A 17,376-nucleotide genomic window follows, 5' to 3' on the forward strand; every position below is an offset into this window, starting at 1 on the left:
TAATTTTTTCCATTCATAAAAAATATCAAAAATTGACATTTAACCCTCCAAATAAATATCATTTCAATATTTAATATTATAAAACTTATAAAATGCTATGTGAACAAAATTCAGCAGCAAGTACATTAAATTGGCTAATTAATAAAGTAATAGAATCAGAAAAAATAAAAATTGATGAAATAAAAAATTGTAATTCAACGTCATTTAGTGATGCATCAACCCAAGAAAGTGGATGTCGAATTTGTTATGATAATACAATACGATATCCTATTATATATCCATGTAAATGTAAGGTAAGTTGTCCAGTTAATGATATATGCGGAATGAATTTTTACAAATTAAAATAAGTCGATTTAAAGTCATTTCAGTTTAGGGTTTACATATTCATTGAATAATGACGACTAAAAAATTAACTATGTATTAAGTAAATAAATGACATCTATTGATAATTTGTTTCGATTTACTGAAGGAAATTTTATCTAGAAGTATAGTTATTATAAATGATCTTTTTAATTTTGCTAATTCATTGTAAAAATTTTTCTTACATTTATTTTAAAACTTAATTTACTCATTGATTATTTGTACAATTAATTATCATTTTTTAACAATAATCTTGAATAAATTTTAGGGCACTATGGGCGCAATTCATCTTTCCTGTTTGGAACGTTGGCTTGAAGAAAGTAATAGAAGTAGTTGTGAGTTGTGTGGATATCAATTTGATATCGAACGTACTCCTCGCTACAGCGCTTTACGTTCTATTTTTATTTGGATATGCTTGAAGCATCCAGAACACCAGCTCTTCTTGCGTAATTTACGTGTTGATATCGTTCGCTGTTTGATCGTCACTCCGTTGACAATGGGTTCATCCTACGTATGCATTGTAGCTGCAGACTTTTATTCAGCAAATAACTATGATAATTTTCCACCTGCCCGTTGGACAACTTACTCTCTTCTTGCAATGATGGTTCTTTTAATATTTTCATACTTTATATGGATGTTTATGGCTATACAATATCATCAAAAGGTTTGGTTTTACTGGTGGCAAAAGACAAGTATTGTTAAGTTGAAGCATCATCATACGTTGACGGTAGACGCAGATAAAAGTCCGATGATGTGCCGCAGGAGGATGGATCACGAGATCTCGCCAGTCTGAGGACGATCCGTGGCTGTGACTGTTATGATGCCCGACGTTTGATCGATATTTTTCCGCGACTTAATTGTGAAGTATATATGCGTACTTTGCTGCCATCAGAAACTTTTTTGACCCAAATCTACAAGAATTGTTTTGTTGATATTAAATTACATTCTTTATACTTAATTTTTACATGCATCGATTGAATATTTTAAACAATAAATTATCAAAAACAAACTTACTGCTTCTGTTCCTATAGCAGAAATATTAGCTCCAAACCTAGATAGTTCCATTCCTTCAACATAAACAGGTTGTCCTCTATGATACCACCTTCTTTCATATAATAGCTTTCCATCTTCGATTCTTGTTTCAACCAAATTGTTTTCTGCAGACGGTGGTACATGTGAATTCGGAATAGCTACAGAATTGTAATGCGGCATTACCGCTGAAAAAAAAATTACAATATTTCCTAATAACTTAAATACATGCTAATAAAAACAATGCATACCTTGCTTTCGCACAGCAGTTAAAGCTTTTCCTCTACTAATCGCTTTGAGATCACTCTCAATTTCTTTTTCATCCAATAAATAATTTAGTTGCGCAGGTGGTGGTTTTCTTCGCTTTTCAACCTTTTCAGGAACAGGATCGTTTGGTCTTCGACGTAATTTTCTTGTCATTACTGGTTTGACCTGGTTAAAAATATAAATTTTTCAACTGTTTTAATTTTCTTTTATTTTTGAATATTTACGCATGAAAATATAAATAATAACTTTTTATTACCTCCGTAGAGTCTCCAGTTAATTCCATTGTTTGTCGATCAGATTCAATCATTTTTCGTTTTTCTTCCATATCAGTCAACAAATTTTCCTTAAGATCAATTTTTTTTTCCTCGAACTCTTTTACAGCTGCTTTTTTTTCTGAAATGTAGTCTCTTTCTACCCATTCCATGAGGTAATCTCGGTAAATAATATTTAACCGTAATCTAAATCAATGAAGTGATTAACTTTATTAAACTTAAATATATTTGGATTAAATGACAAATACCTTTCATGATATTGAGCTTCTAAACGTTTCACTTTCCGATTATAGTCTGGATGCGTACCATCCTTCAGTTGCTGTAATTGTTTCTTTAAACTTGCTAATTTATCCTGATAAACTCTAAAATTAACATAACGTATGCATAGATATGTATATGATAACATAATAATAGAACAAGACAAGAGTAGTATTAACATTAAAATATCTACGAATAAAATATATTACTAACTGTTCTTTTATTTCTGTATACTCTTCAGATTTTCCCATGTCAGTTTCACTTGCCTCCTCAGTGTCTAAAATAGAGCAAGTACATATAAAAGCAACTGAATAATAATTGATAGTTAATAGCGAGGATATTAATTTAATAAACTTATTCTACAAAATTCTAAAACTAATTGCAGAATACTTTCAAAACATTTCAAAGTGTATGTAAGAATATTATAGATTCGATCATAAATTCACTTAGAGATCTATCAAAGTTTAACAAATTTTTAGGATTTTAAATAATCTAATACTAACCTTCATCGCTTTCATCTGGATCATCAGGGTATCGATCATCATCCAAATATTCTTCATTGTCTTCATCAAGTTCATAATCATCTGGACCATAAACAGCAGAAAACGGAGAGCCTTGATACGACATTTTTTTACAGAATTCAAAGTAAAAAAAATAGTAATCACAAGTAATTATAATTCATATGTATACTATTCATATTTTTACAAGAAAATATAAATTAAAATATTTTTAATAATTTACAAATTCACTATTATAAGTGGAGGCTGTGAAATAATAACACATACACAAGTTACAAAGTTTCTTGATGTTCGAACTACCTGAAGTTAGTCATAAACAACGAATGATCGATACAACACCTACTTGTCTCGACACTTTTGACCAACTTCAAGTAAAAGAAAAGAACAATGGAAACACCCATTGGCCATGTTGTTTATATTTGACAGATAACCTTTTCTTTGTGTCTCTAATTTTTTTTAAACATTTGTCATTTTATTTTCATTATATGAATTCGTAAATCATTTAAAAATTTTATTTACACCATTCTTATAGTTTTGTTGATTTTACTACGAATTATAATCAACTAATTGTTTAAAAATGACAAATATTAGTGCACAAGAACCTAAACCAATCATGTAAGTATTAAATTTTCGAAGTTTATCAAAGAAACTTATTAATAGAAATACGCTTTGAGATAAATAAAATATTTATATTATTTTTTTCAGTAATGGTAAACCTCCTGCTGAAAAAATAGGAGATCAAGGAGGGTTTTTCGATGTTGTTGTCAAACCAATGTTCCAACATGGTCATGAGGGGGAACTTTGTAGTTGGCTAAAAGACACCAGTCTTATAAGAAACGTTTTTTCATGCCCTCAACCTGAATGTGAAGGAAAAACTCTGACTTGGAGTGGAGCTAGAATTGTTGATAAATATAACTGGATTTGTCCAAACTGCCACAAAAAACAATCCATTCGGGATGGATCATTCTTTTTTGGTATCAAATGTGATCTTAAAATCTGTCTCCAACTAATATTAGCCTGGTGTCAAAATATTCCTCTAGATCTTGCTGCTATCAATCTAAGTATAGTATTTTTTATTTTATATAATTTTCAATACAATTAACTAACGTTTCTAAAAGTAACGAATTAAATTTTTATTCATCTTAGACATCAAAGAGCATGTAGTAAAAAAGGTTTATGAAAGATGTGGACAAGTTGCAGAATTTTTTGTCAAATCACATCCTGAAGAATTCCAACTTGGTGGGCCAGGAGTTATTTTATTAGTTGATGAATTTCCTGGAGGGATTATGAGTGATACAATTCCAGACAATATTGTAACAACGAAGAAACGTAACAATAACTCGCACACAATACTTTGCATCACTGAAGCTAGTCAACTACCACCTAGAATGTGGCTTCATGTTATTCAAGCATTACCGGAGGTAATATTTATAAACAATAAAATTAAATAACAATAGTTTTTTAACATTTTTTTAAAAAATCATTTTAATTCAAGCCTATGCAAAAAAATAAAAACGATGAAACTACTAAACATCGATGTGGAATGGTCGAAGAAGCTTTAAAAGAAATTGTGCAACAAGTTTTACCAGGAAGTTATCTTGTAACAAATACTCGTGCTCGTTGCTGTAATTATGAATCTCTTCAAGAATTGAAACAGTATGGAGTCTTCAGTATTGAATATTTACAAAAATTTGATGGTCCTGATACCAATAAACTTCTCAATAATTTGGGTGAATAATTTATTTCCGTTATATCAATGCTTATGTATTATGTATATTTACTTCAAGTGTTTATCATTATTATTCAACACTTTTAGCAACAATCTGGCAAACTGGAGTAGCTATTTGTGAAGAAATTCAAGAATCTACTCGTCCAATGAGCCAACAAATAATTGCTACCAATTTATGGAAACAAAGATTTGGCTCAGTCTCTTCTACTGCTTTTCAATACATGCTCAATCATATTGTTGAATGCTATCGCTTCACTTGAACATCACCCTGGTAATCAACTGATTCAACTAAAAAGCAATAGCCTTACAAAGGCAGTAATAACTATTTTTTATCATATTAGCGATCAATTTTTTATATATAAGTCTTCCAAAGGAGCTTCAAATGATATTGAGACTGACTCAAGTGCTCTTAAAATGAAAAATTAACTGATATTTTTATATCCGTATATTGTTACAAAACCAGAATAATTAGAGTAAAACGTTATTAAAAGCAATTTTATTGGTAAATTTTAACTATTAATGACTTAATTCAAGTATTGTTAAACGTTTAAGATTTTATATAATAACAAAAATAACAATTTTGCCGAGTATAATTTTTTTTGCTCAGGCATTTTACGATTTATATTTTATTACTCATTTATATAGTGTTTTAAATTTATATATATATGCACAATTTTAATTGATTGTATTCATCAGTTATCCAATTTATTCATGTGATAATACGATATACCATTGTTTTTCAAAATCAACATAATCAAAAAACTCATCAATTCATAATGATATTACAAGTAAAAGAAATATTAATTAAATATTGTTGAAAATAATTTATTTATAGTTTAAAAATATTTACAGAGAATTATTATTTTTATTACTATCATGTGAACGCACATTTACATAGTTTTTAGTTTTTTTATAAAATAATTACCAGACAAATTATATCAAATAACTTTTCATCTTACTTTTATAAAATTTATCTTACTGTTAATCTCCAACATTTAAAAATAAATAGTTTTTCAATTTTGTCCATTATTTGTTAAATATTTATTTTCAATGTATGAATGAAACACTTTAAAAGCTTCAAGAGTCTCCAATCCAATTGCTTCGAGAGGCAGTTTGAACATGTGATATGTATGACCAGGTAATTGTAACGTGTAAGATAAATCTACACCATTTCCAACAGCTAACATCCAATCAACACTCGAACCGCAAATTTCATCTAATGAAATAATTCACAGACAAAATTATGTTTTAAGTTTTCAAAAAAATGATTTACATTGTAATAACAATAAATAAACGCTTACTTTCTATACGTCTAACATTATCAACAGTATATCGTGTATTATACCTTCTAGTAATTGCCCTTGCAGCTTTATTAGCGACGATTTGCTACATTGATAAAAGTAAAAAAATCAAGAATGATTCTTTGAATTATTAATTAAAATTTTATTATAAAAGTATCATAAAATTTTCATCACTCACTAAATCAAAATTGTTTGTAGATATTTTTGTCCAACTCCAAGGATACAAAAAGTACTGAAAAATATACTGAAATGTATTTATGTATCATACATAAATAGCAGCAAGTTATTTTTAGTAACCTGTTCAATTACTATTTATTGAAAAATTAAAGTTCAAAAGTACTTAAACCGTTAAAAAAATTTTGAAAACGTGCACATTTTTTAAGCTTGAATAGAGCTCTAAAATTAAATCGAAATTCTGATGTTAAAAAAACAAAAGAGTGATTCTTTTTTTACCATTATTAGATAATAAAAAATTCTTATACGAACCATTCCAAATGAGTGTAAAGTTAAATATACTTTGATCAATCCTCTATTAGATCTGAACAAATTTCTTAATGCCTTACTTTCAGATTCAGAAAAAGGTGTGAATCCACGATAAAAGTCTGAGCAAGGATCATCTATGTTTGATTTACCTATAATTATAACAGATAATTATAATTTTCTTAAATATTATCAATGAATGAATTATAATGGTAAGTATAAACTAACCCATCCAGCCAATATCAAAATTCCTGTTTATATCGGTACCGATGCACGATGATCCTTCATTAATTGACCTGTTTTTTCTCCACCAACGATTCTGAAAAGGAGAATTATTTTAAAAATACGTATAACTTCTATTCAATTGTAAAACCCAGGTATTTTTTTCTGTACTTACACCTGATGAAACCGTGAATTCATACCCATCAGGATTTAAACAAGGAATAATGTACCAGTCAACATTTTGATAAAGATATGTATGTGATTTATTTGTTATTAATTGATGTATAGCGTATATAGCTACAGTTGGAGCCATCCATTCATGGCCATGCATTGCAGCATCAATTAGGATTTTTGGTTTGCCTATTCCACCACTAGAAATTTTAACAGCATATATTGTTCTTTCTTCAAAAGTAGTTCCAATATCTTCTAGTGATACAATATTACGATAATTAGATGCAATACTTTCTAAATAATCAGTTATCTAAAGACAGTTAATTATTTCTATTGATATAGTACAATAACTAGAATAATTAATTAACATTGTAATAAAAGATAGTATGACTTACGGATTCATAACGCGGAAGATGATTTATAGGATGCCTTAACAGAGGTGATCCCCAAAATCTTTGACTATTATAAAATCAAATAATTAATAAAATAACTAATTAATTCATTGATGTTTTCATAACTTACTCTTTTATTAATCTAAGAACTCCAATTTCGGCGAAAGCGTCAAGAGGTAAAAATAAGAAAATTAAAATGTAAGCCCGATTCATAATGAACAATAAGACTATTTTTCGTACTGAAAGCTTTTATAACTGTCACGTCTCGAATAAATACACGAGGTAATTCAATTCCTTTATCATAAAGAATTGTATCAAGAAATTTTTGATAATCTGAAGCATACAATAGTGTCATATTATTATCGTTGTACATGATGTTTATATGTTAATGATAAACATAAGTAAGAAAATGATAGAAGTATTAAAAGCATAATTCAGTATCATGTTGTTAACACTAACTTTGCAAAGTAAGTCCAGAAAAATGATAATCATAATACGAATAAAAATACATTCATTAATGTAAATTATTTTTATGCTATTCAATTCTTAAAACAGCCATAAATTTTTGTATCAATATTTTAATATCAATAAATGATTTCATTACTTATTTAAAAAAAATATTGATTAATAAAAAATGATTCGATAAATTATTACAAAAAAAATGAGTGATAAAATAAAAATGCATAATGTATTTTTTAGACTCTGTTTAAAACTAATAAGTAATAAATTCATTGAAAGCAAATTTCTTTCAACCGTTTTCTATGTGTAGATATCATGTAAATTGAAAGTCTATTTTCGTAATTTCAAGTATCTATTTAACTATTAATTTTTTTGGTGGGATAATTTTAAATTCTGATAAAGTCCCCTCATCTTTCAGTAATTCGTCAATTGTTTATTATATCAACACTGAATAATTCTCATATGTACAATAAAATAATTAATAAATTAAGAAAAACTGGCTGCTTAATAGCATATAAGATTTGGCCCAATTTTTAAGAACAATCAGCGGATAGTTTCTATCAATAGAGAACATCACAAAAATTGGGCCAAGTTTTATGAAATTTTTTTTTAATTAACTACTTATTGAAATTGAGTTACAATAAATTGCAGAAAAAAATTCATCGTAAATTTTTACCGACAAAGACTACTTTTTAAATTATTTCTAGAAAATTCAAACAGGTATTTTTTTTAGATTTTTCATCAAAATTAATAAAAAAATATCAGTGCTTTCCAGTAGTCTGGAAGCAACCCGAAAGGTCCACACAACTAACTTCCCCGTGGAAAGAATGATAAGATTTAGCTTTTTTTCCAGTTTGTTGATTCTGCAAAAAAAATATTAGTGGCCAATGCTTACGTGTGTACACATTAGTCAGAAATACGTACGTCTGTTTCCTTTTCAAATGTAAGTCTAGTGTCAGAATCTAACGTTAGCAACTATGCATCAGACTGCCGTAAGTTGCTGCTCTTAAGCTGCATGAAGATTCTTTCAGCAGAGTTGCGGCAGAAATTCCGCTGTATCTGACCCTAAAGTCTCCCCTCTCTGAGGCCACTCAGTGGTGCTCAATATCTATTTTATATTTACAGAAAGCGCCGCTCCTCGGTACTCTTGTAAACTAATAATTAATGATGGTAATATATTGATTGGAAATCTTTTTTTAGACCTTAAACACGTCGTGAGGAGTACTCACTTCACTTCTAGGCCTCCGCGATGACATTCAATGCCACTAAAAAAATAGTTCGCATTTTTTTACCAGTTTTCGATTAAATTATATTTGTTAATAATCGATTATTGAAGGATGAGCAAATAAGAAAATAAGGAAACAACCTCTGGAAATATTTTTTTAGGCCTTAAACACGTCGTGAGGAGTACTCATTTTCATGCAGGCCTCTGCAATGACATTTGAAGCCACCAAAACAAAATTTCGCATTTTTCTATTAATCCTTAACTAAATTATATTTGTTAATTCTTGATTATTCAAATATAAGTGACCGAGAAAGTGAGGAAACAACCTCTGAAAATATTTTTTTAGGCCTTGGACACGTCGTGAGGTGTACTTATTTTTATGTAGATCTCCGCGATGACATTCAAAGCCACTAAAAAAATAGTTCGCATATTTTTCTTAATGATAGTGGATAAATTTAACGAATGAGGTATTTTCTTTTATTTCATAAAACTTATATTTTTTTGTCGAATTTTGTTTATTTTATTCAATATTTGCTTGTACAATAACTTATGAGCTATTCTTATAATAGATGCAACGCTAAAAATTATTGTTATCTTCTTAATATCGATTGATGCTTTTTTTTGTATACTTGGTTATGTCTGCTCTTAAACAAAGAATTTGTAGTTACTCAGTAATAATTTATCATGTGCGATTAATTTGATCATAAATTCAATAGTTTGGATGCAAAGGACAAAAATAATACCTTCTTTAACACTCATTGTTCCTTCTAATTTTTCATTTGAACCTTTGATTGACTTTCTATACGACTTTGTTTGTTTTCTACTTTTTTTTTTGTATTATATCTTTAAGTTCATCGTCTTGAAGGTGCCGTTGAACTGTCGACTCTGATATATTTAACTCTTCGGCTACTTGACGGATTGTCTTGTTTGGATTTTTGTGAAATTCCTCTAACACCATTTCTTGTTTTTTTAATGATTTTCGGGTTACGGAAGGTCCACCAATTTCACGTCGATTAAGAGCGACACTATTTGTTGTAGAAAGTCTATTTGATGTTAACAAAAACGTCTTCGGGCACGGACAATGTTCTCCAGGATGGTCGTCATGGTACTTACGAGCAGCCATGTTAGCATTATAATTGCTATCCACATAATATTTGTACATTTTTTGATACTGATTTTCAGTATACCGAACCATTGTTGAATTAAAAATAAAAAATTGTATCTACTTGTTGTTTTAATTTTCTCTAAACTCACTCACGTTTCACGCGTTACTAGAAGGTGATTTCAAAATGAAACTTCAGCGATTCTCCTTCCATTAGCTTTAAATCTTACTAACCTAAACTTGACATGCTTAACCTATCGTGACAGTCCGCTTCATATTCAAACGAAAGATAAATAATTATCTGTACTGCGCAAGCGTACAAGAACACATGAAGAGCATCTAAGGAACTCTCTTCTCAGTCCGACTATACATCAATTTTAGTCAGACAAATTGTTAAATAAACACGTTTTTGTTGAAAAAAAAAAAATGTTTTAATTATTGCAGCATAAATTTTGAATCAATAAACTATTTTACAGGATATAGAAATCTTGTTATGTCACTTTCATGTGACAATTAATGATTGCCCAATGAACGATAACTTCCAATTGTATGATTTTAATGAAATGCAAGAAAAGCTACATAACATTTGTATTGCTATGTTACTGATACAATAAAACAACGACATCTGAAAATATTTTTGTTAAAATATTTCCAAAGGTTGTTTTCTTATTTTCTCGGTTGCTTATACTTTAATCATCGTTAATTGACAAATGTAATTGACTCAAGAATTTAAAAAAAAATGCGAACTATTTTTTTGGTAGCTTCAAATGTCATTGTGAGGGCTCTGATGGAGAAAAGAACACCTAACTTTGTGTGGATTGCTCATCAAATTATATCTAGCTGTGACTTTCTTATTCTGTTAGTTGATAATGCTTTATTAACAGCTGATTAATAATTGTATTTGTGTCAAGAATTTAAAAAAAATGCATAAATCATAGCGAATTGACGAATAAAATAAATTCAATGCGAAAAAATAACGGTAAAGTAGTCTCGTTTCGGTTGTGCATTATCCTCTCGAAATCGCACATCTTGGAAGTGCGGAGACGCCTGCCCGCATCTATAAAACACGGTAAACCTAAATGGTACTACCTGCCCTGAAGGTCGAAGATAGTTTGACAAATGGACAAATGAGGAAAATTAGGATATTGAATTATGACGTACAAGCTAATCTGTATGACTCAGAGAAAAGTACCTTACTTCGTGTTTGGAAACGAAATTTACATCGAAAATTATGAAAAAAGAGGAAACTTTAAATAAGTTAAATGTCATTGCAAAGCTCTAGTTGGAGAGATGAGCACTTCACTACGTCTCTAAGGTATGATTAAAATATTTCAAGACGTTGTTTTTTGTATTCTGTTAGTTGCTAATACTTGAATAATAGCTAATTAACAATTATAATTAAGTTAAGAATTTAAAAAAAATGTTGAGTGAATTTAAAACACATCTGGAAATTGCGTGAACCCCTGCCTGCATCCATAAGTCTAAGTAAACTTACGAGGTGCTACCTGCCTTAAAGGTCTAAGGTAGCATGACCATTGGTCATATAAAAATATTTATGGTATCGAGGTATGACATTCAAGCTAATCTGTATGACTCAGAGAAAATCTCTCTCTTTTTTTGTAGATAAACGTATGAATTATACATTTGCCCGGTGTCGGAGCTCACTTTTTTTTAGGGGAAACTAATTCTACATCCCCTACAAATATTCTATTAAAATTTTATCCACTTCTAGATTTCCCGATTTAAAATTTAATATGACTGGACTATAAGAGAGCTGCGTAATCAAAAGTTGACTTGTAGTTCAACGGTGTCTCGTTTGATACCCGAAATTTTAATCTTTCAGTCGTGGCTTTTATCATCAATTTATAACTTACTTCTAAATTTAATGTATCCAAACCAATGTTATCTATGCTTCATAATGCAGGATATTTTCCATTTATGCATTCTTTGTTAAATTTATCTAATATAGATAATATTTTTGTTCGATTATATAAAAAAAATGCTCCTTCTTTATTACTGATAACTTTTTTATCAGCTTCGGGATTTTCTGCTATAATAACTGGATGACTTGGTTTCTTTTATGTAATTTCACGTATAATCTTTATTGAAATTACATGGCTATTTTAAATTATCATTTATTATTATCATTAGATTATAAGCCTAAATATACTTTTTTATGTAGTAGGAATTACATGACATTACATGAGCCAGCAAGAAGACTTTTCGCTGTATAAGCATTTTGAATTTTTGATTGAAAACAGTGCAATTACTGTCATCTATCAGAAAACAGTGACACTAGTTGAATTTTTTTTCTACTATACCGACGCAAGATAGTTTACCAGTCCTAATTTCTTAAGTTGACTGTTCAACGAAATGATAAACATTAAAAAAGAAGAATTTTTATAATTTGATTGAATATTGAATGATTGAAAATAAAAAAAAAACAATTTTGAAAGATTAAAAGAATAAAGCTTATTTTTAAAATGATCATTAGATAAAAAATCTGGGCATCATAGAATTTGATTGACAATCAGTGCGATTATACATTTAAAGATTTAAATTTAAAAGATTGTAAAAATGCCTTTGACTGACATCTTATTGGGGACGGATGTCACGCTCCCAAATTTATTTCAATTTTTGCAAATTCATCTCCTGCCCTCTGTGCGCTGGGTCCCGCTATTATTATATTTGGTTGCCCTATCTTACCGATGTGTTTTCCCCACCCTTTGTCATGGGGCGCGCGCTTTTCCTACCTTCTGATTCGCTTATTTTTTCATTGCTCTAATTTAAAATTCTATTGCGAATAAAATTTTTTCTCTTGCGGATTATTTATCTATATTCTTTCTATTATATATTTTTTTCTTCGGAGTCGTTAGTTATGGGTGATCCGGTAGATTCTACTGTACCAGGTGTATAAGAAACTAAAATAAATAATAAAAGAATTAAAAAAAAATTAATTATTCAAAAATCAATCAATTTTAAAGAAAAAAAATTCCCTATTTGTTATTAGAACATCAAATTCATAACGACTATTAACTAATATTATGATAACAGAAGAAGGTGAATTAAATGATTAGTATTCCACAAATAATTTAATTCGAACAATTTTTTTCATTTTGTGCATTGTAAAAAATTATTGACAAAAAAAAACAATTTACATCGATATTTACATTTACATTACAATTACACACGGAGAGAATTTTTTTACTATATGTGAGTGCAAGTCCACGTTTCGAAATTTAGAAGTAACAATATCTCTATTCGATAGTAAATTTTGAGTTGTCGCAAGTAAGCTTGATACTTAAAAGTTGACTTAGTGAAATAACTAATTATGATAACCCAAAATTCGCTTTTGAACAGAAATATTTTTACTTAAAAATTTCGAAAAGTGCATTTGTCATTTTTGCACTGACATTTACTGAAAAAATTCTCTTCGTGCATTAATAGAAACATACATGTATTATCATATACATGACTATATATTTCACAGTTCATGTATGGCATTTAAATAGGAATTATTTATAATCGCTCTAATCTGCCTTTGAAGATGGTAAAGTCCTGATAGTCATCGCCGCCTTATAGTGCCAAGTACTACACGAGAATCTGAAATAGTTTTGAAAAAACTTAAAGAAGTAAAATAGTGCTAACAAAAAAAAGTTAAACTTACAGTATCTACTGAAAGAATAGGATATGGTTTTTAATACAGGTAAGATAATTTGAAATGTTTTATGTATAAAAAAGCATGAACAAACGAATTACTATATAATTATTATTTCATTAGAAAGAAAAAAATTTTTTTCATCACTCATGCGGGATAACTACTACTCTACCGCACGCATTTCCGGACGCAAACTCTCCGATTGTCTACTGTAGGTCTGGGAGCAATAAAACCCCGGGTTTTATGAAATAACTGCACGGATACTTGAAATGAAAGTAAACTTTAATGATTATTTTGTCTACAGTCGAAGCTCGTTAGTACCTATTCTCCTCATTGCGCATAAGAATGCGCAGCAAATAAAAATAGAGCAAGGATACATACGTGTGATACATAACCTGTATTGAATATATATGTTAACTATAGTGTCAATATTTATATATATTTTTTTTTAATCAACCAAAAAAAAGTATATATATAGATATATATCTCTTATATTACTGCAGATATTCTTCCTCTCGACTACCTTGCTCCTTTTTCATAAAATATATACTTAAAAATTTCCTTTCTTTTTAATTTATTGATTTACTGCTAAAAATGTGTCTACCACAATAGTCTTTCCTTCCCCTTTTACTTTCTCTATCTTCTCGTGACGTCCACAAGCTAATTCTGCTAGCTTCTTTCTGATTTCAGGTGTCTCATACTAGAGATATAACTGATCAAACCTTGGATATTTTAAGTTTTCTAAGTTAAAATGAATTTTTATTCCCTTGCCTCCTTTGTACCCTATGCGTCCACCTTCAGTCGCTGCTTCAGCTGTTAACTCTTTCTATTTTTTACTGATGTCTTCTTGCGGTTTATCTCTTGGTTGGTCCTCAAACTTCATCCCATGAATTTGTTTTCTTAGATATCTTGCTGTCCTTCTATCTGCATCACTTAACCGTTTGTATTCTCCTACTTGATGATAAGAATGTCCAACTTTTCCACTTGACACATTTATCAAGTTAAACTCCTTGCATAAGAACCTTTTGTTCACCATGAATCCATCCATGTCAATTATATAGATTATCAATGACATGATATTCTGGATTATACAAAAGTTAATATGGTATTAATATATTAATTTATTTCTCCCCCTCCTTTTTTTTACAGTGCAAAGATAACTCAAAGAAAAATTTTTTTACATAAAAGAAAATTCAGTGCATCTTACATTACATATACACACATTCATTATATATTGTTTTTGCATATATAGATATATTTTTATTCTTATACATATGCCCCATGTTGGACTTCCCTTAGACTAGGATAGTATTGTTCTGGGAGAACCTTGACGTCACTTTTTTGTTGAGCTTCTACCTGCTCTTCTCTATTCTTTACAACTGGCTTTTCTTTCTTCAATTTTTCTTCTTTATTATGCGATAAGTGTAAAAACAGATGAGTTACAGAGCTCCAGACTGCTCCTACTAATTAAATCGACCAACCATAAACTGTATGTAAAGCATATCCATGTACTATGGTGTCAACTACCAATTTAATTATTTTATTTTAATTATTATCATGATGAATCCTAGTACACCTGCACTTGCTGTCCCAAAGACCATAAATGAACTCCATATTCCTTCCCAAGTATTCTCAGCTATTCTTTTTAATGATTTTTCGTCTAGCAACCCTGCTAGAGATATCCCCTGCATATAGGTTTGTTGACCAGTCACTGACCTTGCTATAGTGCTAAGTACAGCCGGTCTTTCTACTGGGAACATCACATGTTCTCTGAATCTATCTATATCTTTTTGAGTGTAGATTCCGGTTGTCGCTAGATTTCCTGGTTGTTCGTATTTCCAAGTTGACTTCATTGATGGTTTGATTTGTTCTGGATTTTTGGCTCTTATAGATTCCTTCAGTATTTAATACCATCCATTTTGAATTTTATACATTGGTGATATGACTGTATCACAATCTACTTGAATGCCATTTTGCATTATTATCTGCGCTCTTGGGTTCAAAAATAATTCCTGTTTTTCCTTACCTACTCTGTAAATTGGCAGCTGATGATAACATTCTTCGTTGGTCTATATGCTACCTCCACCTCGACACATTTAATTACATGTACCACTTCTCCTGCTATCACTGCCATGTATCCTGGTCCTTTCATCAATAAATAAGCGAATTCATCAGGTGCCATTCAAAGACCAATTGATTTTTTAACACCTGAACTTCCAATTCACATTTGGAGGGGGGGGGGCTGCACATTTTTGGTAGAGTTAGGCTCTCCGAACATTTACGGATTCGTAGTACCCTGCCTATCGGGTTTACTTGAGCATCCAGTCGATTTACGAAAATAAAACATTCCTCGGACTGGGCAAATGCCTTGCTTCTCCCGTCCGAAGGACGGAAATTGAGTACCTCGCCTCTTTGAGCATAACTCTGGGAAACTATAACTCTACTCTCTTCGCGATGGCATTTCTCGGGACGCGTATACCTGCACCTAGAACAGGCACAGGGATACACGTAACAAGCCCGAGGCCATACAACATACCACTACGAGTCCGACCTCAATTGGCCAATTGTACTTAGGCCTACATGTCATATTTTGACTTTGCAGCCCCAGGGCTTGGAATTTGGCCTCCCGTCGTACCAACTTTATCCGCTTTGGTCGGCGGTCGCTAACGCGTCTAGCGCTCGACGTGTTCGGAATACCCATATTCAGACTACCATATAGGACAGTGCAAAATGGGGCACGACGAACTATCATCTGCCCCCGTGTTACGCGACATATCTTAAAGAACAGAAACATCTATGTAAACCCGGGGGCCAAGTTAATGGCCAGTCAAGCCCACATTTCTCTAACAGCATTCTATCTCCCAGGGAAGTACAATGGCGTGGCAGACAGTTTGTCGAGGGGAACCCATTGCCGAACTGGCACTTGAGCAAAACGATATCTTAAATGATTTTCAGAAAGTGGGGAACGTCAGAGATATACCTATTTGCTACAAAAGAGTCTCGGGTAGTGGAAAGATATGTGTCAATGAATGTCAACGATCAGGAAGCTCAGATTGTCAATACCTTCAGCAGAAGGTGGGTGGTCACACTTGCCTGGGTATTTCTGCCACCATCCTTGATGCCGAAAGTCCTGCAACGCCTCAACTCAGCAGAGGGAACATTTCTAGTGGAAGCTCCGCGATGGCAGAAAACCTTTTGGAGGTCAGACCTTGTTTAAAATCATGATGTTGTATTGTTACATTAACACCATTCTTTTATTTTTAATAAAATGATGAAGCTAAGACTAAAATTTTTAACTAATATATTTAGTATAAGGTTTTCGTTGAGAGTCTGTTTCAAGTACTCTCATGTATACTTAAGTATTAGTTTACATTCATCTGTTGATACTTTTATTACTTTCATGATGATTGTACCAGCACATGAGTCTACGATCGACGCATAATCAGGACAAAGAAAGAGACGTTTGGTTTTTAATCAAAGATATCTTAAAGAAAAATGATTCAGTCTTTCAAAAGGTTCCAACGAGTGCACTGTGTCGTTTCGTTGTAATTAAATACATTTCTGGTGTGGTCAATCCAAATTTTGGAATTAAGCCTCTGATTTTCTTCTTCATTGGTATTTGGTCAATTACAATAAGTCATATTGCTGGATTCAATCTTCAACTAAGTTGTGAGTCAAGTTCATTATTGTTTGGATCAAGCCCAGCCTTGATTCTTCTTATGTTACTAGATCAATTGCGTATAAGTCACATTCTTGAGGAAGTTAAGATGGTCTTCCACGAAATTATACACGCTTTCTGCTGACTTATACCTTGATCTATATCTACAATTGATTAAAAATGAGACATATCAACTACGTAAACAGCCACATTCTCAAGTGCTGAGATTTTCTCAAATCTCAATGATTTCCAGATAGGAACATCTGCTGGCTGAA

The 17,376-nt window shown here is 30.8% G+C and overlaps 4 protein-coding genes and 1 long non-coding RNA gene across 8 annotated transcripts; 2 read left to right on the forward strand and 3 right to left on the reverse strand.

Moving 5' to 3' along the window:
• Positions 1 to 31: 31 nt before the first annotated feature.
• On the forward strand, positions 32 to 1,180 carry LOC118068471 (E3 ubiquitin-protein ligase MARCH3-like). The gene is made up of 2 exons (XM_035085895.1): positions 32 to 293; positions 629 to 1,180. The coding sequence occupies exons 1-2, from the start codon at positions 93 to 95 to the stop codon at positions 1,151 to 1,153; spliced, it is 726 nt and encodes a 241-aa protein (XP_034941786.1). The 5' UTR covers positions 32 to 92; the 3' UTR covers positions 1,154 to 1,180.
• On the reverse strand, positions 523 to 3,008 carry LOC118068470 (sin3 histone deacetylase corepressor complex component SDS3). Of its 2 annotated transcripts, none has more exons than XM_035085894.1 (7): positions 2,690 to 3,008; positions 2,400 to 2,463; positions 2,177 to 2,290; positions 1,913 to 2,114; positions 1,641 to 1,821; positions 1,375 to 1,550; positions 523 to 1,271 (listed from the first exon to the last, which is right to left on the reverse strand). In XM_035085894.1, exons 1-7 carry the CDS (start codon positions 2,811 to 2,813, stop codon positions 1,176 to 1,178), a joined length of 957 nt encoding a protein of 318 aa, XP_034941785.1. In that variant the 5' UTR covers positions 2,814 to 3,008; the 3' UTR covers positions 523 to 1,175. The 2 variants fall into 2 exon arrangements, with proteins under 2 accessions (XP_034941785.1, XP_034941784.1); XM_035085893.1 differs by having other exon boundaries at positions 1,375 to 1,577; positions 2,690 to 3,007.
• Positions 3,009 to 3,109: 101 nt separating this feature from the next.
• On the forward strand, positions 3,110 to 5,279 carry LOC118068468 (uncharacterized). Its single transcript, XM_035085888.1, has 5 exons — positions 3,110 to 3,319; positions 3,410 to 3,765; positions 3,851 to 4,125; positions 4,200 to 4,434; positions 4,521 to 5,279. Exons 1-5 carry the CDS (start codon positions 3,282 to 3,284, stop codon positions 4,691 to 4,693), a joined length of 1,077 nt encoding a protein of 358 aa, XP_034941779.1. The 5' UTR covers positions 3,110 to 3,281; the 3' UTR covers positions 4,694 to 5,279.
• Positions 5,280 to 5,393: 114 nt separating this feature from the next.
• LOC118068469 (carboxypeptidase B-like) lies at positions 5,394 to 7,257 on the reverse strand. Of its 3 annotated transcripts, none has more exons than XM_035085889.1 (8): positions 7,130 to 7,257; positions 7,003 to 7,066; positions 6,612 to 6,917; positions 6,443 to 6,533; positions 6,221 to 6,366; positions 5,913 to 5,966; positions 5,735 to 5,819; positions 5,394 to 5,649 (listed from the first exon to the last, which is right to left on the reverse strand). In XM_035085889.1, the coding sequence occupies exons 1-8, from the start codon at positions 7,210 to 7,212 to the stop codon at positions 5,447 to 5,449; spliced, it is 1,032 nt and encodes a 343-aa protein (XP_034941780.1). In that variant the 5' UTR covers positions 7,213 to 7,257; the 3' UTR covers positions 5,394 to 5,446. The 3 variants fall into 3 exon arrangements, with proteins under 3 accessions (XP_034941780.1, XP_034941782.1, XP_034941781.1); XM_035085891.1 differs by having other exon boundaries at positions 6,612 to 6,807; positions 7,130 to 7,206; XM_035085890.1 differs by having other exon boundaries at positions 5,519 to 5,649; positions 5,779 to 5,819.
• A 1,922-nt stretch (positions 7,258 to 9,179) lies between these two features.
• Positions 9,180 to 9,984, reverse strand: LOC118068441 (uncharacterized). The gene is made up of 2 exons (XR_004690513.1): positions 9,427 to 9,984; positions 9,180 to 9,322 (listed from the first exon to the last, which is right to left on the reverse strand). It is a non-coding gene; the product is annotated as an uncharacterized lncRNA (long non-coding RNA).
• Positions 9,985 to 17,376: the final 7,392 nt, after the last annotated feature.

The sequence above is a fragment of the Chelonus insularis genome, unplaced genomic scaffold, assembly GCF_013357705.1.
Source record: "Chelonus insularis isolate UGA/USDA-ARS -01 unplaced genomic scaffold, ASM1335770v1 contig_3_pilon, whole genome shotgun sequence".
In the NCBI taxonomy this organism is placed as follows: domain Eukaryota; kingdom Metazoa; phylum Arthropoda; class Insecta; order Hymenoptera; family Braconidae; genus Chelonus; species Chelonus insularis.